General features: G+C 39.4%; 1 protein-coding gene across 1 annotated transcript in view; it reads right to left on the bottom strand.

The window, feature by feature from the left end:
- Positions 1-27,899, bottom strand: part of LOC142095363 (piezo-type mechanosensitive ion channel component 2-like) — a gene marked incomplete at its 5' end in the record, with an annotated part of 107,657 nt that overhangs the window by 12,773 nt on the left and 66,985 nt on the right. The window contains 11 exons of the mRNA XM_075178314.1: positions 1,181-1,260; positions 4,541-4,657; positions 7,038-7,207; positions 7,513-7,605; positions 8,973-9,161; positions 12,607-12,754; positions 14,073-14,231; positions 21,772-21,986; positions 22,124-22,271; positions 22,426-22,555; positions 27,661-27,862. Coding sequence (XP_075034415.1) covers positions 1,181-1,260; positions 4,541-4,657; positions 7,038-7,207; positions 7,513-7,605; positions 8,973-9,161; positions 12,607-12,754; positions 14,073-14,231; positions 21,772-21,986; positions 22,124-22,271; positions 22,426-22,555; positions 27,661-27,862 — 1,651 coding nt within the window. The remainder of the gene's footprint in view (positions 1-1,180; positions 1,261-4,540; positions 4,658-7,037; positions 7,208-7,512; positions 7,606-8,972; positions 9,162-12,606; positions 12,755-14,072; positions 14,232-21,771; positions 21,987-22,123; positions 22,272-22,425; positions 22,556-27,660; positions 27,863-27,899) is intronic.

Below are 27,899 nucleotides of genomic sequence, written 5' to 3'. Positions count from 1 at the left end.
AAGTAATTGTTGACATTATGACACATTTGTTTGAGTCCAGTTATTACTCAAGCCTCGACTTGATGGATGTTTTCACACAATCCTGGACTTCATAGCTCTTCTTTTTTCTGGAACCCATTCACAATAGAAATCCCTGAGGTCTGTGATCCAAATCTTATCTCTAGAGGAATACATGGCCTTAAAAGACATTGAGGATGCCAATCTGCACATACAGTACTCATCTGGAATGAGCATTTGTTCCTATATTTAGATATTGTTAACTATTACCAAAAGTGCTCCTCTGGTTTGTCATCTGCCACATGGCTAAATAATGACTGCTCTTGTTTGTGTATTTTCATCACCATTGTTCCCAAGTTTGATGATCTATTGAAGAGTTAGCCCTGAAATGTCCACACAACATTTCAGTAACTGGATAGGCACAGCTAGGTGATCAATCAACCAAAGTAATCGCTGCAGTCTAGCATTCTGAAAACATTGTTGGTCCTTACTGACTTATCCAAACTTTCTTCCACTAGAGAACATTTACACACTCTAAAACCTTGTACTTTAAAGCTGAGGAATATTTTTATGCGGAATTATCTGCAAATAATGATCTTCAAGAAGACATCCCTTCCTAATTAAGTGGCTTTGGGACATCCATATCACTGTGTCAAGAACCACAAAACGGAGAGTGGGGGGAAACAGACCTTCTCTGCCTTGGATGCCTTACACAGTACTGTTGGTCCAGTTGACTTTGAAAACACTTATTTTATTACATTAATTTTTCTCATTAGGCATAACAATTATTTTCTTAGTTCCTTATATTTATTTGTAAACTGGTGCTCTCCAGCAGAGAAGTAGGTTAAGTATAGGGAGGGAGTAACAACCTGACCTCTTTTCAAAAGAGCCCTGCCTCCTGAAAGTGCATTTCCCACCACCTTCTCGGTGCCCCATTGCCTTTGGAGAAAAGCATTCTTAGTCACTAAATGAAATGCCTTTTTCACTTTTCAGAGTGGTTGGTTTTACTGTTCAATATAGTAATGCCCCATAATTCTGCAACTCCCACCACAAAATAGTCAACAAATATCCTGTATACATTGTGAGATACTTGGTGTGATATCTGGGTTTGGTCATAAAGATCCTCGAGTTGTAGATTATGCTTAAACTCAAAACTGTGAATCATGATCTGGATTAATCTTACCTGTTTGAAGCCTGTGGGCAATTTTAGCTTCAGGTCCAGCATTTGCTCTGAAGTGTTTTGGCAACATTTTCTTCAGCATTCTAGCAAAAAGACAGTGACAGAGAGCTGCATTGCTTATAATATGTATTTACAGCAACCCATATGAAGCTATATAAACTTAAAATATATATTTTTCAAAAAGAAGTAATCTTACTTTACCTGTTGCAATATAGAGGGATTGATTAAACTTTTTCATGTACAACAATTATTGCTGCAGAGTGTACCAGAGTAGTATAGATGGTAGTCGGGTAGACTCCTAAAAACATGTGGGTTTTCAAAAAGTGCTTAAGGATTTTAATGCCGGGGTAGGAATTCCAAGGATGGGTGACAGCACAGGAAAAGTCTTGCAGATGGGGGTGAGAGGTGGCGGTATCTGAAAAGAGGCACAGCTCAGAAGCAGTGGGGGAGACTATTTTGAGATGTATGAAGTGGTGGTATTGTTGAGGCAATTGTTAGTGAGGTTGAATAATGTGAATTGGGGTCTGAAGGATATGGGGAACCAGTGTAGGGATCTACAGAGTGGTGCAAGGGTTTGTGAAATAGCGAGAGAGGAAAATCAGTCCAGATCAGATAGAAGTGGGGATAGATGGGTAATGAGAATGCCAAATAGAAGGAAGAGGATGAAAGAATGTATCAGAGTTTTGGTTACATATTGGGTAACAAGAAGTCATATTGTAGCAATTTTATGAAGGTGCAGGATGAATGACTCAGACAGAGATTGTACTGCATGTGGATATGTAAAGCAGAGAGCGTCAAGAGTGATACAAATGCAGCAGGCTTGAGAACTAGGAAATTGTGGTGTTGGTTATAATAAGGGAGATTTGAAGGGAGACTTGTGACTCTGTAAGGAGGAAATATGATATGCTCTGTTTTGGACAGGTTTAGTTTCAGGCAGCGTACAGAGATCCATGTGAAACTAGCAGAGATACAGTTGATGATATAAGATAGAAAAGACAGCGAGATAAGAAGAGGAGAAACACTTTTTGGTGGCATTAGCAAGAAGTGGGACTAGAGAGCAAATTAACAAAATAGTTCACCCAGAGAACAGGTATACAGTGATAAAAAACAGAGAGCTGATAACAGAGCCTTATGGGACCCCAACAGATAGTGAAAGTGGACAGGAGTTATCAGAGATAGAGACACAGAAGAAGTCGTTGAATAAGGTAGAAAATTAACCAGGACAGAACTGTGCCACAAAGCCCAGTGGAGGAAAGGGTATATAGGAGAAGAGAATGGTTAAAGTTGTTAAAAACAGCATAAAGATCTAGGGGGATGAGTGTAGAGAAGATTCCCTTAGATTTTTCTGTAGGTAGATCATTAAGCACCTTTGTAATGGCAGTCTCAGTGGAGTGTTGAGGGCAGAAGCCTGATTTCAAAGAGTCACGGAAGTGAAAGGAGCGAAAGTTGGGGCAATAGTTGGAAAAAGATGTTGCGTGAAGAAATGGTTCTTTAGGCTTGATGAGACATATGTTTGTGTGTTTAAATAAGGATATAAATGTGCCAGTGAAAAGAGACAAGTTGTAGATGTAAACTAGAGGCAGGCATGTAATGGGGAAAGGGGGGGGGGGGGGTGGGAGGGAGTGGAGCAGGTTGTATCGTGAAACAATGACATGAGTTCAGAGACTTTGTCCTGTGTTACGGATGAGAGTGGATTGAGGAGTGTAGGAGAAGTTGGGTGAGGAGTTGGGTATCTGGCATGAGGAGATATCTTGTCAATTTTGTCTTTCAAGTTGATGGCAAAGTTATAGGTTGTGAGGGAGAAAAGAGTAGGTGATGCAAATGGGCAGAGAAGTGAGTTGAAGGTAACAAAGAGGCTTTGAAGTTAGATTTCCCCCCAGTGGCATTCAGCAGTGCAGAAGCATTTTTTGCAGGTAACCGGTATGTTTCGTGTGCCATGATTAAGGTTGGGATCATCAGCAATTGTAAGTGGTGGTTGAAGTTTCTTTGTGTAGGGCTGAAGTGAATGTGTCGATTTAGAAAGAGGCGAAAGTTCAGGGCAGGAATGGATAGTATAGGAGAGAGGAGTATCTTTAGTGAAGATGAAAAGTGGAATGGGCCAAGAGCATATCGGTATCGCTGTGTGCATGTGGATTTCGGTTTAATGGGGGTACATGAGGTAAGGTGATGCTTAAGAAAAGGAGATTGTGGTTGGAGAACAGGGAGGCTGAGTTTGGAGGCAGAGGTGAAAGAAGACAAGGTCAAAGAATCATCCATCCAGTAAGTGGAAAGAATAGATGGATGGTGTGGACTTTAAAGGAAGAGGAGAGGGAAGTTTCAGGGGTATGACTTAAAAAAGTTACTTTGCAAGGTTGATGGAATTGATGTATGTTCATAGGCTCTATTTTAAAGCTGCACTACTACCTACTGTAAAATGGTCCTAACAAGTACATCCCCCTATCTGGAGCACAGAGGATTGCAACATGCAGACGTTTTCCCTCAGGGTTCTATAATTTCAGTTTGCCTTTTAAAATGCTGCACCAGACAGAGTGTTTTTTTGTGTAAGCGCAGGAGACTCAGTCACAAATTGCATTTACATGTAGTAGCCCTTGGACATTGGTTAGGAGGATTAGCACTAAATACACATTTCCATCTCCACTTGCACATTTAAGCAGAATATTTTCATAAGCACAAAGTGATCTAGCTACAAATAATTAAACTGGAAACAAAGTAGTTGGATATTAAAGAATACCTAGAGGCTGAAGAAGAATGGGGTGTATGCCAGTACATATAGCGCATCTTGTGTGACATTGCTCTACAAATGCCCAGAAAGTGGATACGCACGTATGCACCTATGCACCTATGCAGATGTGCAATACTGGCACTTGCTCATCGAGAGGCAGGGCAGGAAAGGGGAGTACTCATAAGCAGAGTACAGTAAAGGCATGTTTATGTAAATGTATTATGTAAATATGTTAGGAGATGTATCTTTTGTACCTGTGCCACAGGTCAGGCGCAAATACATGATAATCATGATGACTTATAGTAAACTGGGCCCATATGCTGCCAATGTAGACATATCTTGTGATGTGTACAGCTTTACATATGGAAATACGCTATTTTTCTGTGGTCTTGTTTTAGAGTAGTTTATGCCTATTTAGCCAACAACTCTGCATCAGCCCCCCAGTATCTACACACATTAGGAACAGCTAGTGACATTGTTAAGGCAAGAACGCACTTTGTGCTGTGATGTTACTGATTCCTACTGAATTAATAGGCTGCTTTCTCCTCAATATTGGTTCAGCCCAATAAATGGATTTCCATACTGTATGGGCAGCACATTCCCTGTAAGTAAACCTGTATATAGAAAAATAAAATACATACACTGGCTCTTTCCTCTCTCCTCTTAACATCTGAACTATATGATCACGGGTTTCAGTATCCTTATAGCGCACTGTGTGTTTCCCAACACTCTCTGCACTCTTTACGATAGATGCATTCCTGGAAAATAGAATATTACAATACTTGAGAATATCAGTGTATGTATAAAATTTAAATAATAATCATATAAATAATACATACAGTTGATGCTAATATAGGTATACACTCTGTAGAAACAACGAGTTCTGAAGTAATCTCTTCATTATGAAAAAATGTGTATTTTAAGGAACGATGTAGCCCCTACTGTAAATTATTCTTTATAGTCGATGTTCTCTCGGAGATCCATGACCTGTTTAAAAGCATGCAGCCTTGTTCCTTGGTGACATCTAATATCCTTATAAGTAAATAAATGTTTTTTTTTAAAAAAAAAAGTCAATCTGTCAGGGGAAGCATCAGTTGTAGGGCATACCTGTAGGGGAGTGGGCTATATAATTCTTTTTTTGAAAGTCTGTTTGATGTAACTAAGAATATCAACAACATGCTTGTCAAGCACAGTAGAGATAATGGATAGCTGAACAGAGCAAGGGACTGAATTCCTATTTTGATTCAGTTTAGCTGATTACAAACTCCCCTTTAAGGAATAAACAGCGGAGGTTGAAATAGAACAGTGTGGCTTTACTATCTACTTTGGGAGTTCCAGCTGTCCTTAAAAGGTAACTTGCTTCCCTGCTGCTGTGGAGTCTACCATCTGCTTAAAGAACGTAACTAGCATATAGTGAGGTTAGCTGGCCACTGGCCTCCTCTATTTAATACTGATCTACCACTTACCACTTCTGTTACTGAGGACATTGTGGATGCTGTGTACATCCAGCTGTGGATTGCAAGCAGCAAATTAAACTATTGGTCTTACTCATTTCTATATGTTTGGACTATCTCTCTGAGCAGCAATAGTATTTAGTTGATTATGTATGTAGGAGTATTCCTATGATATGATGCTAAGTTATTCCTGATCTCAGAGCGTGATTTCTGTATTAATGCAAATGATTCATTTGCTATACTTCCACTAATAATGCAGTTTTAGCCCTCATGTTTATACAACTTTGGTTTAGGTTTTTATAACATATACTGTAAATGGTTTCAAATAAATTACTTTTTTTTTATATTAAACTAGGAGCCTTGTTTTTCTGCCATATTCATCAGATATAATTATATTTAATTTTAGCTAATTTTACCTTTGTTACTTGGCATTTATTTTGTTTGGTTTAGTGTGGTCTTTTACTGAGGGGTGGGAGACTCCCCTCCTGTAAGGAGCAGACTCGTAACATTTAAGAATATAGATAAATCTAAGATTCAGAAGCACCTAGAAATATTGTGTTTGTGGTTTATTATTTAGTAATATATGCTTTTTACTGCCCATTTTAGAACAATTATCTGTTAGTGACCTCTAATATCATCTCTAATTTACAATTTGTAAAATATATTGCGTGTGTGTTTGCTTGAAAAGCCCCAGCAGCAGAACCTGTTTTGAATTTGGCCACATGAATGAGCAAATGGGTCACATGAGGGCCTGTTACCTTGGTTAGTAGATGACTGCACACACAGACAGATCATCCTCTGTAGTTCAAATTTATGAACATGCCTAAAATCCACTTTATTTCAATCGGATTTCTCTTGCATATCTTGATGGGTTACCGATGCAGCATTATGAGAAAAGTGTGGCAATACATTTGTTAATATCCACTATAGCTATTGTATTCCTGAAACAGCTGCAATGAAAAATTATCCAGAACTGCCTGTTTTGTCAGTGCTTTTGCAAATTCCTACTGCTTTGGCATACAGTTTTTGCAAAATCCTACAGTATGAAAGCTCCTTCGTAGGTTTGTTGATATGACTGATATAAGCTTTAACCTCTCAAATCAGACTGCGACAATTCCCAGACACTAGGGGCCTGGTTTATCCAGGACCATAAGTCCTTTTGTGTGCCGTATCTTGGGTAAAATTGCTCTGCGCATGCTCAGAAACTGACTTTTTATACCAGTGAATGCAAGTGCACGTAATTAATTTGTGAACGCAAATTACACTTCCGACTGCCTACAATTTGAAGGGTGGAACAGGGGAAGGGAGGGGCATACGCACATTAGTAATGTACAGTAAGGGCTTCCCAAGGTCAAGTGCATGCACATCTGTGGTTTTCAGCCATATCACTCGCACCAGCTACAGGACAGGTGTAAGACACAATTGATAATGATGACGGATGCATATGCATGTCAGTAATAGTTGTGTATGTATATCAGCTTTATAAAAATGATTGTACTTCAATCTGATTCCTAATTTATTTGGCTGACTCCTAGATTCCAAAATAATTGTCAAGACCTGTCTTACTCTTAACCAATTGTCTGTATTGACCTAATGACTTCATGAAAAGGCCTCATTGTTTCTTTTAGTCTGTGCTAAATGCTGTACATTAGGTATCTTCCTACATGCTGTGACCCAGCTGTACCTGAGAATGCTCCAGTGAATGTCAAAGTATATTTGAGAGGATTTGGACAATTCCTCTATCATCGCCTCACGGCTTGCTGGGCTTATGGTCCATAGGAGGCTGGCATTACTCTTTATCTTGGCAGTAACAATGTCCTCTGGCATGTAATTAGCAATGAACTGCATGGCCGACTGGGGAGAGAATAGGAGAAATACAAGATATGCAATGAGACCAAGATGCTGACCTTCTACAAGGCTTTAATGCATACATTTTGCGTCTAACACAGCAGAAAATATTCCCAAATGCAGTCAATTCCCAAATATCACACATTGTGAAGAAGAAGTCAATTGGCTCTGCAGCTTCCAATAGAACCAGAAGGATCACTGGGTAAAAGCTGGGCACTTAATCAGTAATATTACTGCAGAATGAGTCAAATGTCTTATTTTGCTCCCTGTTCCATGTACACTCCACTCTTTTCATATGTCCATATACTCACAGGATGTAAGGCGTATCTATACGTCAATTCATCATATGCTGCCTGGGAATAGGGGATGAGATTCTGTTGCTGAGCACTCATAGTGAACAGCGGCTGAAAGAGAAAAATGAACAAATAAAGAAACAAATGTTTCCTCTTGTACGCAATGTTCTTGTAGTATCAGCACACACCTTAAGGGCAGCCCAGCATCATTAGCAAAGTCACTTAAGCGCTATCCAGTGAGAGCACCCTGATTGTAGCACATGGAAAACATTTTACAAATCATTATATAAAATGAGCCCTTAATTAAAGGATGATGTGTGGTTGTTTATTCTTCCGATGGTGGTGTTATAAGACTGCTCTACTGCCAATGAATGAGAAATGACACATAAGAGCGGTCAGTATAACGTTACAGCAGTATGATGATTCACAGCACTGTATACTGAACATTACCATCTCCACTGATGTCCAGAATACTCTAAGCATGTTTACAAGCTGTCCAAGTATTTGCATGTTCACTTAATACCTGCATGGGTAAAATACTTTCTCAAATAATATTTGATGACAGGCAATATTCAGACTTGCAGTGCACAAATTGTTAATCAGTGTGTTTTCTTGTGTGTATCACTATATTAAGGTGGGTGTATTACCAAAATCAGGGGTGATAGGGGGACTGTAGTTTGATTGGATTTATGAATAAATGTAAAAAACGTTCAAGAAAATTATAAGGTTGCTTTTTAAATTGCAATTGTAATATTTTAGCAGCTTCATTACCAAAAAATTTAAATAATTAGCAGGTTTATCATCTGGTGTTTAACAATATGAAAAAGTGGGAACCAATATACAAGTATGTCAAAGTTCATTTCCTCCTAACCTCACATTTGCCTACACTTCCAGACTGTCTGAGAGACTCTAGAATTATTGGGAGACCTCCTGATCTCCCAATAGAGCAGGTAGTCCTCCCGCAATTGCACTTTCCTGCCTACAAGGTGGGCAGGATAGTGCCATTATGACGCAAGCTGTGTCATGCATCACCCACTTCAGTGAACATTGAGCATCATCATACGATTTACCCCACACACTTGATGATGCGTGTACTGTTGTCAAGTTGTGCACACATCTTTCATAATGCCCATCCGCATTCCCAATACAGGAGGTATGAAAGCAGGCAATTATGCTTAACATTATGAATATACTGTACTGTGCTACAGATTTTAAACAGGTTATTCACATTTGGACAACCCCTACTTTTGTTATCCGCTCCATTTTTATGGAGATCCCCACTGTTAAATGGAGTGAGCTCGGGGGGCGCTGAGTTTGGTACCAGACACAGCAGAGCTGGTGAGCTCAACCTACAACTACAACAGTACCTTATGTGGTGTTGTCCATTAAAAAAAAGAACAGTAAAGATGGAAGTCCTATGGAAAGAAGAACTAATGCTTCGAAGTATGATACCTGGTGCCTTTTTGAAACTTTGTTACCTCATAGCCGCTAATGCTGATCTGAATGGAGACATCCAAGGGCTGATTGGTCACCCCAGCCACAGACTTCACCAATGACATAAAAAGGAGGGGGAACCAGACAATGCAAATAAGGGCAAAAATTATCACTCCGCCCATTCCATACTTGACTATCTTCTTCTTTTTCTGTCCTGAAGGTTCCGGGTATTTCTGCAAATTTTAAACAAAAGCAATCCTGTAATTACAGCAGAGGTAGGCGACTTCTTGTCCTCAGTTGTTTTAGAACTACAAGTCCCAGCATGCACTACAGAAAATATTTTAGGGAACATATGGCTCTCCAGCTGTTGAGGAACTAAAAGTCCACAAAAGGCTGGCATGCCATGCTGAAAAACAGATTCAAGCAGATATCAAGCCACAGGTTTCCTAACCCTGCAGTTTCAATAAATAGCTCTACTGATTTTGCAGTAGAAGAAGCTAAAATAAATGTGTATTACATTAAGAAATAATGTTTTTATCTACTGTGAATTCCTTTTTTCATATGCTTATAGGAGCACACAGGAGATGGATAAAACTCCATGCTAAAAGATGCAGGGCACTGAGCCACAACAGGACCTTCTCACCCCTCTAACACCCCTTTATCCACAGCTCCTAGTTTACCATTGGCCAAGCACGGAACTGCAGATCAGCTGCAGAAAAATACAGGTAACAGTATTCCTGTAGGAAGCACTGTGCCACACTATAAATTTCAGAAGAAGGATTTAATGAAAAGGAAAATAAACTTCTTTTTATATTTCAGTTCAAAGGTACACAGATTGTGATATATCCAAAAGCCACTTATTATGCTAAATGTAACCTCAACAGATACCCAGACTTATGAACTTGCTTTTCAAAGCTCCTTGAGGAAAAGCCCCAGAGGGCCTAACAGCACGAGTAAAGTGAGTCATAAGACAGCAGCTCAGTCATCATCTAAAATGCTACATGGAACTAGTACAATATGGACTGCAAAATTGTTTTTGTGGGTCCCAGAGACAGCCTTGGGCTGAAAAGAAGGAAGTGTCAAAAGTTCAACTTTGTCCTCATGGAAGGCTAGAGACCCATTTCACTATCACAATCACCAGAAAGTAACTGATATTAACAAAATAAAAAGGAGCAGAAAAGAATTCAAATGGAGCCCCCAGCAAATATTAAGGTTCCATGAACATTTTCACAAAAGGGAGGTGAAATGTGACACATCCTTGAAGATATACCTTAGTTTCTGGCATGTGGCCACTCTGATGTTTCATATATGCCATTATATGTAGTACTAGCACAGAACCCGAACTATGGAGCTATAGAGAAGAGGAATACATGCACTCAGTGCTAGATTACAGTATTTAATAAGCAGAACAGATTCCGCCAACACAACCCTATGCAGAGGGACATTTTGCCAATCTGAGAACACGAGAAACCTGTACCAGGTGAGAAGTCGGTATCCACACCACAGAGAGGTAATCGTCCTGGGAGAGTGGAATGAACGGTGAAAGCTAAAGGAGAGATTTGTTCCAAGTTCACAGAAAAGCATTTTGTAAAGGATACATATGGAATTAAGCATATGGGACCACCCCCATGCTAGAGACAACAGTCTTCACTATCCTCATGAATCATTGTGCATGGGCCCTAAAGAAGTAAAGACACTAGCCCTGAATGGCATGGAACATTTCCTCCACAGAAAAAACACCTTCTTTTGAACAATATTGAAACTTAAACCCAAAAATATTACAAACTACAAATAACTTGGTTTGGTTTATGATTTGGCTATGCTGTTACATAAACTAGATAATCACCGGAAGTTGTATAACATATCTGAAAGAAGAAATGAGAAATGCACCATAATCCATCCATAAAAACCATAAACTTGGCAAAGACCCCCAAAGCTAATAAAACCATGGGGGAGGTACTGAAAATGGTCATGTTCTCCTTGGAAGAAGAGGATCTTAAGGAGCTTTGCTCACCTTCTGTGATGGGGAAATGCTGGTATCCAAGGATGTCTGAAATGGTCCCACCCTAATTGATAAGATTACCAACCTGACCTGATATCTTGAATTACTCCTGCTTTAGAAACATGTTTAGGCCTTAAGGTCCAGGGATTCATCCTTCCTGATCACTGGCAAAAAACTGTAAAGAACTCTGAGCATTTCAGAAAAGTTTCTGATGATCCCAGTTTTTGATGTTTATGGTCCATGGTACAGACACTAAAAAGGACACAAGATAGAGAAGAGGACAGGTTCCCACAATTTCCCACTCCAAATTAATTGGTACACTAGAGGATGTGAGAGTTTCTGAGGATTTTAAATTAGAATATTTACTAGCATAGAAAGGTTTCTTCAACTACTCCACAGAGATGCTCACAGCTAGGTAGAAGTACTATTCTGCAGAGCAGCTATAAACAAGAAACCAAGGAATGGACAGGTTAAAATGCTTATGTGACTCTGTCCATGATTTCACAAAGGGATAATTTAGGATACAAATGGGAAGAGGCCTGTTTTCACACTGTTTTCTAAATCTCCCATGTCTTTAAAATTCAGTATCAGTATCTTTTTGATAATAGACGCTATGGACATTAAATGGTTTCAGTCACTCTTTTTGAATCAGAAGAGTTCCACATCGGCTTCTAAGTCTTTCATTTCCCTGAAGTTCACCCTCCTTATCCATAAAGGAATGATTCTCTACTGACTTGTTCAGACTACTTGTCAGGGATCACACAAGTGACAGGTGGGGATTTTTTCAAAACATGTGGATCCCTGACTACTTTAGGTATGTCTGCGCTAGACTGGTTAGTGGCCACAGAGATAGTAAAGATATGATAAAGTTCAGGAATTTAAGAGACCAATATAGCTTAATGGCACATTCTGGAGAACAGTGTGAGTGGATAATGACCCTCCTTTTGTAACTGACAATCAACCCATGGAAATTCCTGCACCTGATGTACAAGCAGACAGGAGCCATCATATTCCGAGAAGTGCAGAACCATTCACAACTCCAGTACAACGCATTACTGTGTTCTCCAGCAACTTCAACTCTAACTAATAGCACTGAGCTCGCTGAACATTTCTATTTCACCTGACGCTAGGGGATGCATTGCTGTTGTTTAGCATTGCCTGCGCATGGTACCCAGTAACGGAATCACTTTAGCAAAAGCTGCCATAGCAAGGGTAGTCTCGCTCTTACTCACACTGGGAGCCAATGCTTCACATGGCTGTGGACAGAGCTTGGGATGAAGGAATCCAGTGATAGAGAAGCCAGGCAGAAGTGAAATAGACAAATCCCCTCACTAATCACTAGGAACAGTTGAGGATGTCCTTTCAGTATACAATGAAAAAGATAAAATGTAAATTACATTATTAACTAAGAGCAGAAATCCCAATGGTCACTTCCTTACAAAGGCACTGAACACGTGGAAAGGAGCTGTGGATGTAGTGACGTTATTTTCTCTGTGTCCTGCCCCCTAGAGGGTAGAGACTTACCCACCCTCTGTGTTTCTCTAATGCAGAAGAAAAAAAAACTTTTTATTAACAACTGTTAATAAATAATACATATTTCTTTTGTTCTTGTCATGTCATTACAGCATGTTTCAGATAAGTCAGGAGTTTTTAACCTAGGCAGTTAGAAATTATACCTTCTCAGACTCCCGCCAGCACTTCATAATGAAGATATTAGCATAGATATCCTCCACACATATCCAGCTAGACAGGCTGAGAGTGGTGTCTGTCCATATCCAATCCATGACAGCCCTCATTTCAGTCAGGAAAGGGACCATGCGGAAACTATGGGATGGAGAAACGTAATATTTTAAAAAATGCACTGCAGTATATTTTATGTATCAAATGGCTGTTAAAGAAACACTGAATATATTTTCCTCATGGTTAAATACAATGCTTCACCTATGTTGACCACCCTGAAAAGAACAGAGAAAAGCTTAATTTAATGAGAACTGCAACCTGAAGTGCAGCACTGAGAATATGCTGCACTATGCAACTATGTACCATGTATCTTTTATTTAACACTATAATATCCAAATCACTCAGCTTAGAGAAAACAGTCACTATTCTCAAGTCAACAGTGTTCTCGCTAAGCTGAGTGACCTGGAAACTGTAGTATGAAAGAGTTTGTTAAAATTTTAAACCATTGTTTAGTATTTTTAACCTTGTTTCTATTATTACAGCATTGTCTTACAAAATAATTAGAGCCTGATTCATTAATGAAAATAAGGCCACAAAATGAGTAAGTTTGCTTCTGCACATACCATGTTACAATACAAGGGTGCATATTAGTTTATTATTTTGCACATAAATTAAATGATGGCTATTTTTTCATGTAGTACACAACTACTTAAAAAGTTTTATTTTTACACTGAAATTTAAAGTTGATTTAGGACATGCCCTATCCCAACTATAAATCTGCCACCACATTTTAAATTTACCTCCCCCTCCAATGCAACAAGGTTTTGCCAAGGTGCAAAGTTACTCTTTTTTTTTTTTACTTTCCTTTCCTTAATGAAATAGGCCCTTAGTGTATAAATGTTATACATTCAATGATGATCAAATACAGAAATGAACCAAACATGTTTTATCATTATTTAATTTTTTAAATTTTAATTTCTAGTTTGCTCAGTTTAGAAGGGACATTGGTCTCAGATCACAGTAGCTAACTCTGCTCAAATAACTCTTGAATGAATAAGCTTGATAAAGGACCAGCTAGCTTGGCTGATAAATATAAATAACCAAGACACTATTGGGACTATATGTCACCTCTTCTGCACTACCTGCTACCATCGTACACAATTCATAACTAGTCAGACTTTGTCAGGCAACCAATGGAGGAAAAACTTTTTTGTAGCTGAAGAAAAACTTGAAGAACGAATATAAGAATATAAAACAGAAGAATACTCTTCCTTCAAAGACACTACATTCAAATCCAAGCCTGAGGATTTTGCTCATAGGGATACATATACACTCCTAATAATTGAAGTATGAGTAATGAATCTTAACAGCAGGTATGATATCCACAGATCAGAGTTCCCTGCTAAGCAGCCAGAGCTGGCACCCGCTACTTTGTACCACTCAATGAAACATTTTTCCTCACCCCTGGAATAGGAAGAGGTTGATGCAGTTGTAACTCTTTGTTAAGAAGTTCCCCAGTACTCTGTTAGGATAGCCGCACTTGATCTGGTAAGCAGACAGACCAAAGTACACACATTTCACAAAGTACCACAGCTGGGCCACATGGTTTGTGTTAAATCTCCTGCAAAAAACAAAAATGGTGGAGAATGACAATGTGATAACTAAAGCAGCATAACAAAAAAATAAATATCTAGCCCTATACGGGTCTACATGAAGTCATTTCGGTAGTTTAATCAAATATTTTAGGGGTACCTAGAATTAAAGCAGCAAATCTAGCAATACTAATAGTTTTCTCCTGCTTTTTCATCTTGTCAATTGGATAAATAAAATTAAACTGAACACACACACAGCAATCTGTGATTGGCCAAGCTGAAGTGATCGGGTTGATCAGGCGGTCAGTTGTACATCTGGATCGAGCTGCAGAATATGTGCGTCTGCTCTTTTTATAGTGGATCCAGCAATACACATCATACCAACACTTGCGGAGCTTAGAATGGACCCACAATCTCTTCCCACCTTTTTTGGTCCACCATGGCCTGAGACTCAAAGGCTCTTCGCCAGCGATTGGAAGCCTTATCCCCAAAAACTACTTTTAGTTGTAGGCAGAGCTTCTAGCCCAACTAGGAGAGCTTGATTGGTCACCCAGCCCCAAAGCAGTAACATCTACTTCAAATTTGTAAAGAGCTTTTGCTCCGTAAGTCAACACCTGGTGTGTTCAAGGAGGCTGCTCTCTCAATTCAAATGAACATACAGATTTGAACTTCAGCTGAATTTGTGTTTTTTTTCCCCTTGAGATTGATATATATATATAAAGATGCTTATCAAACTTATTTAATGTAAAGGCAATCTGCACAAATGTCTTATTATTTAGAATTAAAATATAGGTCAAGTAGAAAGTATTTTTTCAAGTAAAATTGTCTGACTCATTCGGGGTTTGAACTCTGGGCTGCTGGTCTGGAGCTCTGTCATTTGAGCTATTTGAAGCCCAGTTTCCATGAGGCAAATTTGTTGTATGAATGGTCATTATGATTAAAGGATATAGAAACCTTAATATATTTATCTATCAATACAACCTATACTGAAAACAATGTATATAAATAAAATATTTATATTTAATTATTGGACTCATACATTAAGCCATTTATAGCAATTTGGGTAGCTCTCTTGAACATCACTATATTTTATTATATGAGCAGAAAACTGTCAAGTCTGAAGTTGTTGGAGTATATTTTTTTTTTAGGTTTTTTTTTTAAGTTAATTGCAAATATAATTCAGATATTTAGATAAAGAGATCCCTCGATACTTTAATGGAATATATGTTTAGTTATATTGGAATGTCGAATTCCTTCCTTATTTCTTAACTCAGGGCTTGATGTGTTTGTGAACACTTCTGTGTTTAATTATACACTTAACATGTGATTGGCCTGCTACTAGCTTAAATAGAACAGGGATCCCATCCAGTTATTTTAAACCCTTCTGATGAAAGTGCATAGAGCACTGAAACGTGTTAATGATTTTGAGCTTGTTCTTATAATCTATTGGACACACCACTCTTGACATTAGAGAGTTTATTGGCAGTCCAGCACCCAGTGGCCTTCGTCCCGACAACACCTGGTTATTTTGAACAGTTGAATTCTCTGGAACATAATTCCTTTTGCCTCTCAATATCAGCATCACGCAGCTGCAATAGAGTGGTCGCAGTCTTAAGCGAACTGTGTGCCGAGTCCACTAAGTCCTATAGACACGGGCTATATACCTGTCCCTGAAGGTGCAATCAAACTGCCACCAAATAAGGTACTGTCAGCTGTATTTATACTTTATCAGGGTTTATGTGATTGGAATTGCTTCTATCATCTGTATAGCTGTATACAACATACTGTATTCCAAATATTGAGGAGCTATTGGACCATATGATATCCACTGCACTGATCTGCCACTAAATAAGGTACCGTCAGCTGCATTTATACCCAAATCAGGGCTTATGTGATTGGAATTGCTTCTATCATCTGTCTAGCCATATACAATGTACTAACCTCTAAATACTGAGAAGCCATTGGACTATGTGATATCCACTGAATGCTTTTATATGCATGAGTAACGGCATACACAGCCACTGATATTTGAGACTCAACACGCTGCCTCACCATTGCCTACTGCGGCTAATACTAGTGAACACATTATTCTTTATATATAGAAGGAGGACTACTCATTTGAGATTGCTCTTCTTCTGCTTTATCCAATTTTACAGGCCACTTTAAGCTACGGGATTTTGAAAGTGTATTGAACATCTTGGTTATTAATTGCTTTTTTTATTATATTTTATACTTTTTATTGTACTTGAATAAATATTGACAGTCAATTGTAAAAGGACGACTATTGCTGTTTTTTTTTTACCAAATAAGAGCGCAGTTACTATTTTTCTTTTGCTCTCTCGTTTCACCTGATTGCCTGTTACTCCTCTTTGATTTCTATCTCTGCTGGTCCTCCAACCTTCTGCCGGCCCAGGGGACACATGTGGCCCCTTGATAATCGGAAGAGAGATGGCGTTTAGGAGACCCATCTACAACATTTGCCCTCCAAGCACCAACCCACCTCGTTGACGTAGCCTACCATTTACTCTGCAGGAGATGCAATCCATTTGCAGACCATGAGCTGATCTCCCAGTCTGAATCTTTCAGATTCAATTACTCAACTACTGGAGCCTCTCTATGTCACAATAGTAACATCTGCACACCACAAATACTACATTCCATTACTTAGACTATTTTGTAATTACATGACTGGATATCTGGTATTTATGTGAACTATACATACTATGCATCACGGTACCAAATACTTTTACATTAAGAGCTGCATTTGTGTGTATTTTGAGTATGAATTCAAGATTTTTACTCTAGTACTTGTAACACAATTATTGGTAACTAAATACTGCTTAGTCCTGAATGATATTAGTATGTTATATATCTACTCCCTCCCCACTCTAGGTGCAGATGGACACTTTGTTCTAACCTATCACTCAATGTGGCAATGCCAAACACGCACCTACTCTTCATCTTTGTTTGATTCAACCATCATAGTGTTGAACCTCAACTAGATTCTTCCCTCCAAAGGTTTTTGATCTTTTGGGATCTATAACCCTTACATCCTTTTACACTAATTTCATAATTATCTTCATCAGATTTACACATCTACACCTCCAATCAAGGGGGACACCCACAAGTGCCTCTCGTAGATCTAAGAACTACTTCATAGAATTCCCTCATCCTAGGTACAGTATGACTTTAAAACTGTTCTCAGTTAATGTTAGAGAGCTTAATTTTCCTTTGACGCAAAAAAGGCCTTTTACCGTATATATTCACTTTCTCATATGGGCTTTGCAGGAGACATTTTTAAAAGGAAATGAACTTTATTATAACCCATCGTCAACAGTCACAACTAATGTTTATTCACCCTCTTCTTTTACTACAGCCATTGGCACAGTACAAGGTTGACCCCTCTCATTCCTTATTTTTGAACCCCTTACAATGAAAGTCAGATGTACTCCAGACACTGTGGGCATTCACTTGGGCCACATCAAACAACAAAATGACATCTTACTTACACTCTCCATGACCTCACTACCTAACTTGTTTCACAAAACCAATATAGCTTCTTATCAGGATATAATGTCAATGCAAACATTAAGGTGCTGAACATAGATATCCACCTTACTACAAAAACTGTTAGAACTAATTTTTAATTTCAAATTGCAGCCGCACTAACTTACATACATAGGCATCTAAATCACCAAACATGGCCATCAATGTTTTCAAGTCAGTTATCCCCTCTCCTCCCTAATGCATAGATACGTTTTTGGATTAGAATGGAATACAGTCTAGTCCTTTACTAATTTTAAAGTGGAACGAGGTTGATCATCTGTCTATTTCCTTCCGGACAGTTTTGCCTATGGACACTGCAATTAAAAGTTGCCATTAGCACGGCACCGGATCATCACAAAATAAAAAAAATACAGACATTGTAAGTTTGGTTGTTTTTTTCAGAGTTCTTCTGGCTCCTATTGGAACTGTTACTAACCAGACTGTTACTAAGAGTGGCAGCCTCCAATGGCCAAATATATCCCCAATGTGGCGTTCTCACTGCTCCAATACATCATTTTATTTAGCTTCTAATTCAACCCCTATTCTACCATTAAGGAATAATACCTTATGTGACAGACCTGGGCCTTACATTAGGAATATCGTGCCAGCCAGTCTGTCATCAGTGGGCCAATTAAACAACCGCAGCCCACTCTGTCATTAAATCCCACCCGGTGTTAAGATTATTGCTGTGGTGTCCAGAGCAAGGGGGGAGGCAGCTCAAGGAAGTATGAAACAGCTGTGAACCCTGTGACATAAAAAAAGAGTGGAAGGGGTTAAAAACAGGAGGTAGACTCTACCTGTTTGCTAACTAGTGTTCCAGTAACTCTTCAACCTAGACTGGATGACACAGACACAGCAGGTGGGATAACATTGATGTCATGCTCTACCTCCATCCCTGTTACTACCCAAACTCTTCACACCACCAATCACAAGGGAACAATGAGCAAGAGGGGTTAACCCAAGGAGGGGGCCAGGATCAGGTGTCTTTTGAGAAGGGACAAAATGGGATGCCCAGGGAGGGAGAGGGGTTGTTGGAGGATCTTGAGAGAGCAAGGACTTGAACTGATTGAGATTAACCGTATTCTCTCAGGACCAGAAAGTATTGCTATAGCAGGAGCTTCTTCAGACAGAGTGGGTAGTGTACCTTTTGGACTAATTCTGTCACCAGTCCATCGGGAGACACTCGTAGATTCTGGGGAATTAGAGAGCCTGCATCGGTAGGGAGACTAATACCCAGGGTCCCACCAAGCTGGTGGAAAGTTGGCCAAGTGGCCGGGATCCTCATTGTACATGGACGTATCTACAGACCAGAACCCCTGGTCCACTTGGACTATCTTCTGTGAACTGTTATTGCCGGGACTTTGTGCCTTCTAGGACTCTGTGTTGGGTAGGTAACCCGCTGGGGACTTTGTTGGGGAATTTACTTGCACTGGTGATTGTTTGACAATTTTGGTGGGGAAACATGTTTCTCCTTGGGGAGCACTGTTTGTTTTACTAAGTTTGTGCACTGTCTTTAATATGTAACCAGGCTGGCTTATACTAAACAGCCAAGTGCTGAGGTGGCTTTGAAAACACAGGGTGAAGCAGCGGACAGCCATATCAGAGAGTCTGTGAGGAGAAGATAGAAAGGCAGGAAGCAGAAAGCTGACAGGAAGAGATGCTGGGAGTGTGACATATGTCACAGTAACAAGAGAAGGAGTGAAGTGTGCGTAGAAATCAGAGTCTGCCAAAACGACTGAGTGTATGGAGGAAGAGAGGGATATCCAAGCTATACAAAGTGCACAGAGAGGTCTTGTAGCTAGATAACTGCAGAAAATCCACTATCAAGTCGCCTAAGCAGCCTGAGGGAGATTACACAGCAAAGCAAGCCTATGTGTGGAGAGGGAGCTAGCAAGAACTGGCTTACAGTTAGTCCACGACCCAACAGTGGCTAAGACCCTCATCTTCATAGGAGAGAAATAAGTAAAAAAAAACACCAAACACTGTCATCATCAGCAGCTATTTATATAGTGCCATTAATTCCGCAGCGCTGTACAGAGAACTCACATCAGTCCCTCTCCCATTGGAGCCCACCAGTATGTTTTTGGAGTGTGGGAGGAAACTGGAGGAAACCCCCGCAAACACGGGGAGAACATACAAACTCCACACAGATAAGGCAATGGTCGGGAATCGAACTCATGATGTGCTAACCACTAAGCCACCGTGCTGCCCACTGTGACACTATTAATGCTGCACAAATATCAGAGACTGTGTTACCTGTCAGAGATATAATGAAAGTTATCAACGTTTCATCAAGTGCACCAATGTTAATTAGTTAACCTCAAAACTATTTAATATTCTCAGGATCGTAATTATTGTTGATTTATATTTTCATACTGTGTGTGGGTGTGTTGTGTTGAGTTTGGGGTGCCAGTGAATGTATGTGTGGCGGACATCTTGCCGTTTAGTTATTACTTTACTGTTGTTTTTGATTAATATCTTACCTGCTGTCCCTTTTATCATTTATTGTCCCCAAAATAAACACCCAGTTGATTGTTTGCAACCACAGTGTGCAGTATATTGTCATTTAGAGGGTTAGTGTGGTCGGGTACAAGGGGCTTCCCAAGTCTACCCCTGATGGATTCAGTCACAGTCCACATCCCACCATACTGTGCAAAAAACTCAGGTGGAGGCACTGAACCGAGAGAGAACATTTCACCACCCCTTTCGGTGTGCTAGGGAAAGGGGTGCTACAAATAAAAGGGATTATTATCTCTTTCCTGTCTCCTTACCTGTGTGACCTGTGAACCTAGATGACTGGATATCTAGTGAGCTTCTGTTCCAACCCCGGTGTCCTCACATCTTATTTCTCCCTGGGAAGATATACAGCCTTTCAGGGCCTGACTGACAGATGGCATTAGATGATTTGCTGCTTCTACAGACCTTTCCGTCCTTCCCTGACATACAATTGAAATTCCTCATGCCATCTTCATGCTTTTATCAGTGGCTTTTTCCATTTTCTCATTTCTCAAAACCTCTTTTAATCAACGGACCCACAACAACTATCACAGCGCAGTCCACCATCTATTTGATTAAGTTTCTCAAGAAATACAAACAATTATACATAAAGTATAATTAGTTTGTTTAATTAACAGACAGGATAAAGGAAATTTGTGATACAAGCTCTCATCAGAGCCACTGGCTTATGAAACCACAGCACCCAGAATCCCCAACAAACTCCCTGATATTGGGAAGATTGAATGCTGCAGTTATCTCTGTGTTATGAAACACTAGTCCCCAGGAGCTGGCCAAAAGTAAGTGATAAACAAGTATATGCTACATAAGGATTGATATTAATAATGCTATGCAAATTACTGGATATAATGCTGAACTACTGCTGTGCATTACTAATGGGCATTTTACAGGGCACTATTTAATATTATGCAAATTACTGGACATACCATTTGCTTTATATTTGCAATACATAAGCTCTATTTCCCTTGGTACAGAGATAAGTAGATGTGTTCTTAATTTGGGTAATAGATGAGGAATAATAGGAAAAAATGAAAACCAAAATCTGTTTTCATGATACTACCCTTGTTCTCAAAATTAGTTTAACCTATGGAACATTTACAACTTATATTATTCTGCAACTTCTAACATTTACATGGATACCAAATATATGTACTTTTCTGAGGATTAGTCTTTGCTTTTGACAATAATAAAATAATTATGTAAAAAGTAAATTTACAACGCAAAATGCAACACCATAGGTTTGGATGTTATAGACAACCAAACTAAGGTTGGAGAGATTATCAGAATTAACTGGACCCAAATCACCTTTCTCATGCAGGAAACCCAAGTGATGTTGGCACCAGAATTTTCTGCCTAGGTAACCACTGGTTGTCCAGAAGCATACCAATAGTAAACAGGAATGCAAAAATATGATCAGACTGGAAAATTTTCACCTTTTTTAAAAATGTTTTTTTCTAAGCATGAAGTATGGAGTTTTTATGCATTATTATGCAAAACTGAGTACTGTACCTTTCAGTAACTCCGGGTAAGATAAAAAACATCCAAAAATGAATTCCAAACACGAGAACAACCTGGAAAACACACTTTCCGAACATCGTCTTTCGCAAATAGATGGCTCTGTCAACAATCATGGTGCCGAACTGCAGGAGAAGCATAACTAAAAAGGCCTCAGGTACCTGGTCCTCCGACAGTGACTCAGTGATATCTGCTGCAGCTGAATGTTTCTGTAAAGAACAATTGCCTGTTTTCAGTGTCTAGATCCATGTATAGAGAGACTTTAGTAATTAATTTTATAAAAACATTTGATCAGAAACATGGAAATAGTGAACAAATCCCCTGACCCTGGGTAATACATTCTTACCCCAAATGCCCAATATCCAAAGATGACAATAATAAAATTGATGACGTCGACCAGAAACATAATAGCATAAACATCACAGACGGGGCTATACTCAGGATGTATGATATCATAGAAGAACTGTCTGATTGGCAGGTAGATCTGCAGAGCACTGTAAAAACAAAAGAAGAGAGGCAGATAATGGTTCATAGCGCCTGTTTACAAGCCAAGAAAACTAGAGAAATCTTTTTAGATGGTTTAAGAACTGCAAAGAGATCTGGGTACATGGCTGGGTTGTCCCTATGTACACAAGTATGTAATGTTACATTTTCACCGCCAGTTTCTTCGCTTTGATCCACTGCTGCTTTAGTCTCTCCTTCATCGTTTGCCGTTTTTTTTTGGGGTCACGTCTGAAACAATTCCACTTCCTCTTGGCGTCTTTCTTTTGGGGGTTACCTAGCAGGCAATAAATAAAAACAAAAAACAGTTGGAAGTGTGTTTGTCACTCATGAGTTTAATAAATACTTGGGACTTACATGGCTATGTAGTTATTCATCAAATTTCCAAAGGACCCATTCACATTTCATTTTACAAGTGCCATCCATGTGGAGTGGTCACAATACACGACTGTATACTTGCTGCATGTAATGCTCTTCTTGATTTTCTATCACTGATGTTACCACACCAAGCGATTCACATATTCCTAATGCACAATTGCTTGCTGAGTGAACAGAGAGGCGAGATGACTGTAGGGATTGATGATCTCAAAATCAGTACAGCACAGCACTGATAGTGGTTTTTTTTATCTAGCTTATACAATATCTACATAGCACTATACACAGCTGTCGTGCACAACGTCCCTGCCTAGTCAAGCTTACAACGCAGTTTCTGATGACGGAGACACAGGGAGATAAATTGTATATGGAGCTGACACTGTAGTATGGATTGGGTATCTCACACATCTCTCAGCCAGAAACATATTTATGTATTTGTGTGGAAATAACCACACATTGGATGAAGCACAACATATCTAAAATTTCAAATGCTCATTGGATTAAGAGCAAAGCAACTAAAGGTGTTTTCCACTTTAGGCCCCTATCTACTCCTAGGCAGCATCGGAATGATGTTGTAGGTAGGGCCCATTACAGGGTTCAAAATAATATTTAATGCTATCAGAGAGCAGTAATAGAGATTTTTATACTCACTATAAAATTTATTTATCTGAATCTATTTGGGGGACACTGCTTAACCATGGGTATAGAGGGCACTGTGCTGGGAGTATGGCACTAATTCCACACTAAAACCTGTTCTCTACTCCTTCCCCTATGCCCCTTCTACTATAAGGCCACAGTTTTTTAACTAGCAAAGCCAAGACAAAGACATTGAACATGCAAAACTTGGGAAGGGGGATGGAGGACTAATGTGCTGCCTGAGTCTGACACATCTGTTCAACCGAAGGCTCCATGCTGTGCTGCCTAGGAGGCAGTCACCTACCTGGTAGCAGAAATGCAGTTCCCTGTTATAATCCTGACGGAATATAGCTTTGATGTACCCTCTTTTGTGTGTGACATAAAGAACAAGGAGACTATATATTGTACACAAGGATGACAATCTCATTAAAAACAGAGAAAAACTTCTTAAGCACAAGGATGCAGTCTAGCTCAAACAACCACAGGTGCGACCCAACCTGATACACATAAAATAAAAAACAAGGTTTGATTCGTGGCTAAAGATAGATATAATTGGGATAAATAAATATGCAAATAATGCCCCTGAATAATGTATATGCAATTTGCTGTTACAAAAAAGGATATAGAGTCCTAAGAGGATTAGTTAGACCATCTTCCTCCAATCATTATTTTGTGGGATATATGTAAAGAAAGGAAAACACCATACTGCAATAATTTTCAGCTGATCAATAAAACACCCAATGCAGAAATGACCAAGAGTGATTATTCCAGGTTCCAAGAAACCACATGAAACAAGCACCCCTTGTAATTGCACTCACATGGTGGCAGAAAGAGCAAACATTCTTAATGTGTTCCACTTGATGTAAATCATATCGTTGGGTATCATTCCTAAGTCTCCAAATGAGACTTATAATATATATTCAACAGAATTAAGAGGCTCTAATGGCGGATTCTGTGGCGCCTAAAGGACCAACTTTAAGTCGTACACAACTACTGGTAGTACATAGGGTGGTTTGATATGAAGAAATCAATGAAGAATCGTCTGCACCTCGGGAATAGTGGCCAGTGTTCTCTGGAAGAGGATAGATAGGGCTGACACTTGGGCTTTGAGAGAGACCAAGTACAACCCACTGTTAAAGGACAATGTGTAAACGCCTTTTCTCTAACAGCTGTCAATGTAGGTTTTCCATGATCATGCCTGGTTCCCTGGCCTTAATCATGGTCTGAATGACCTTCTTAGATAGCCTGATCATAGACCTAAACAGCTGTGCCTTCAATGCAACTTCATTTAAGTATTGATGGTAAAATGGGCCTCAGGTTAGAAAATCGTATCTTAGAGGCAACTTCCACAGTGATTCTACTATTTTGAATGTCAGTGTACCGTAATCTTCTCAGCCAAATTAGTGCTATGAGAAATAATGGGATACCCTCTTTATTGGCCTTCTTTATTACCTGAGGAAGCATGGGAATTTGGCTGAAAGATAAACTATTTGATATTTCCATGGGACTGTCATGGCATCCACTAGGAATGCCTTCATATCCTTGGTTCTTGCTAGGTATCAAGCAATTTTGTGGTTCAGCCCCCGGATGGAGGGACCATTCCGTGGGATCAAATGAGGTCAGCCTACCAATTGTATATCCCTGGATGTAACATCCGCCATACATTATCTTGGTGGATTCCTTCATCATCAGAGGACTCTTAATCTCCCCCTTGGTAGGTTATGTAAACCACAGCCACAGTCTCTGTAGACAGAGGTCTAGCATTACTGCTCCCCATCCATGCAGGCTGGCATCCATGATCATGATGGTCCAGTCACAGATGGAGTAGGTACGGCCCTTGCTAAAATTTTGCCTCTTCAGCCAACACAGCAGAGACTGTGAGTCCATGGTGACAGTCTGAAAAATTGTGTTGCGAAATGAGGGTTGGACTTTGATCACCTGGCTAGAAACTTGCTCTGGAAAGTCAGAGAGTGGAAGTGAGTAAACTGCACCAGTAATACACCATTCTCCCCATCACTTTCATGCAATGGAGGATTTAGGCCTTTCTGAGAGACATCAGTACTTTCACCTGTTTCTGAATGGCCAGAATCTTCTCTTCCTGTAAAAAAAATAATTGACAACTGGTGTTGAAGAGGAGACCCAGAAAAACCATGCACTGGGCTGGGACAAGACTGGACTTTTGATTATCTTTGACTGAATTTATCACCTAGCCGTGCAATTCAAACGTTCTGCTGTGAAGTGTAAATAGGCCAGGAGACGAGAGAGAGAAGGTGCTTTATGTAATAACCCAAACCTTATTGCTTCTTTGGGACTATCACTCCCAATGACAATAGAGTCTTTTATTAGGTTTTCATCTGCTGTGCATTCTGCTTCTTACTCAGACCTGGTATGCAGTTCAGGTGTGTCTCCCTATGAGTGCTGATTGGAGAGCTGCACTTTATAGCTCTCACCTGTCCTGCACTCATTGCCAGTGTTAGCATTACATGCTAGCCTCCCTGTTCCTGAATCTTTGTTCTGTGTGCTTCTGACCTTTCATCAGTACTTCCTGTCTGTCTTGTTTGTCTCCTAGTTCCTGATACCTGGCTTTGCATGTTATTCTGTGCTGGTTCCTGGCTCTGCTTTCACTTGTCTGGCTGCTGCTGTTATCTAACTTTGCATCTGCACGCTATTCATATAGCTATACACAGTATCCCTATTATGGTAATTATCATTTGGTTACTCTGCGAGGATTTGGAGTGATCATTGGACTCTGTGTTATATTCCTGCATTGTCTCAGACTGTGAAAATCTGCAGCAGCATTACCTCAAACTCTGTGTTATATTGCTGCATTGCCTCAGAGACTGTGTTATACTCCTTCATTGCCTTAAAGACTGAGGGATATATTTACTAAACTGTGGGTTTTGAAAAAGTGGATATGTTTTCTATAGCAACCAATCACATTCTAGCTTTCTATTAGTACATTCTACAAAAAACTGAGGAATACACCACATGTGGTGAAACGTGTACTGTTTATCATTTACTCAATTTTATTGTTATTTATTTTATTTATTTTATTGCAACTGACTTGTGGTTTTTCCTATTTCATTTTCATTAATTTTAGTTATTTTTGTGTCTACCTATTTGTCAATCCTATACACCTACCATTTCACCCACTTGCACCTCTCAATTTTTACCTCCTCTCCATATTTTCAACCCTGCCCCTTTCCCACCAAACATTACTGTCCAAAATCCTGAACAACCTAGAATCCATCTTCAACTGTTAAACCAAAATTAATGCTTATATATTTTCAGACAATTAATCTCAGACCCTGTTTATACAGATTCACACCATACTTGATCCCTCTCCATTTATCTCTACCTCTCCTCTATATCCACTGGAATCCCTCTGATTACACTTACACACTCACTTCTCTCCACTATCATGTACCTTGATGTACACTAACTGCATTATTTCTAATACCTTTTCCTCTACTTTCATCCGTGATATATTATCCTATATTAAACATACCATTATCTTTTTGTACATCTCAATTTTCACAATCTTATTCTATCTACTTCTTCCCCTGCTATTCAACTGTAATTTCTACATCTAGCCCCCTCCACATAATCTATCCCAACACCACTGTACCTCTCCGCTACCACCCTTTCAATACAAACTATTATAAACCTTTATCTGAATCCCCCTATCTGCTACCACACACACCCACGCCTTACTCTTAACACCATTATCCATGTACACCACTCCTCTCTTCCACCCACACCCAAATTCCTACCTCTCCTACCCCGACCCGGCCCCTCCACACCCCACCAACATCCTTTTCTTTTAGTTTTAACTATAACAAACTCTACTTTTATTAACCTTGAGCTCGACGCATAAAGAAAAGCACCATTATCTTTATACCAACATCATTTTTTGTCTTCCTGAGAAGACCAAATTCACTGGTACAGAAAAAGCAAGAGACAGGCCCCCACCATAGATCTTTCTAGGTGAAGAGGGGACCACCGCTCCTCTGCCCCTACATTTATTTTTTACAAAGGAGGGATTGGTGTATAAAAATGGGCATTTTGTGCAAACAACCTATTTTCTCACCTTTTTTGTTTTTATTAATCTGAGTGTTAATTTCCATACAGCTTTTTCTACCAAAATAAATTTATCATCATCACCAGATTCTTATGGGAACATCAAAAAAAGTGGTAGATATGTTTTGAAAAACATCTCTCACAGTTACAGGTGTATTTGTTTTTCATTCTACAAGAAAAACAATCCAAAGCATATTGTTATAAGAACAAATATTTTTTAATAGAAATAAACCCACTAAATTTTACCCCTAACGAGGGCAACACATAGTGCACTGTTTTGACATCTAGTACCTTCAGTCACTGGCTTTTGTGAAGCTCTCCTTTTTCTAAATACGTTCTTTGAAGGGTTCTGATGTTTAAATAGATTCCATGGTACAAGCCCAGACTGTGTGTCATCCTCTCCCTTACTCCCTCGTTTCTTCTGCCGCCTAGTCTTCTTCTTCTTTTTGGACTCTGGTAGACAGACTTCTTTGTTGTCCCACAGACCATGGCACTACACAGAACATTTATCATTATTATTGCAACAATTG

This window comes from Mixophyes fleayi, chromosome 6, assembly GCF_038048845.1.
Source record: "Mixophyes fleayi isolate aMixFle1 chromosome 6, aMixFle1.hap1, whole genome shotgun sequence".
NCBI lineage: Eukaryota > Metazoa > Chordata > Amphibia > Anura > Limnodynastidae > Mixophyes > Mixophyes fleayi.
This window is presented reverse-complemented; position numbering and strand designations above follow the sequence as displayed.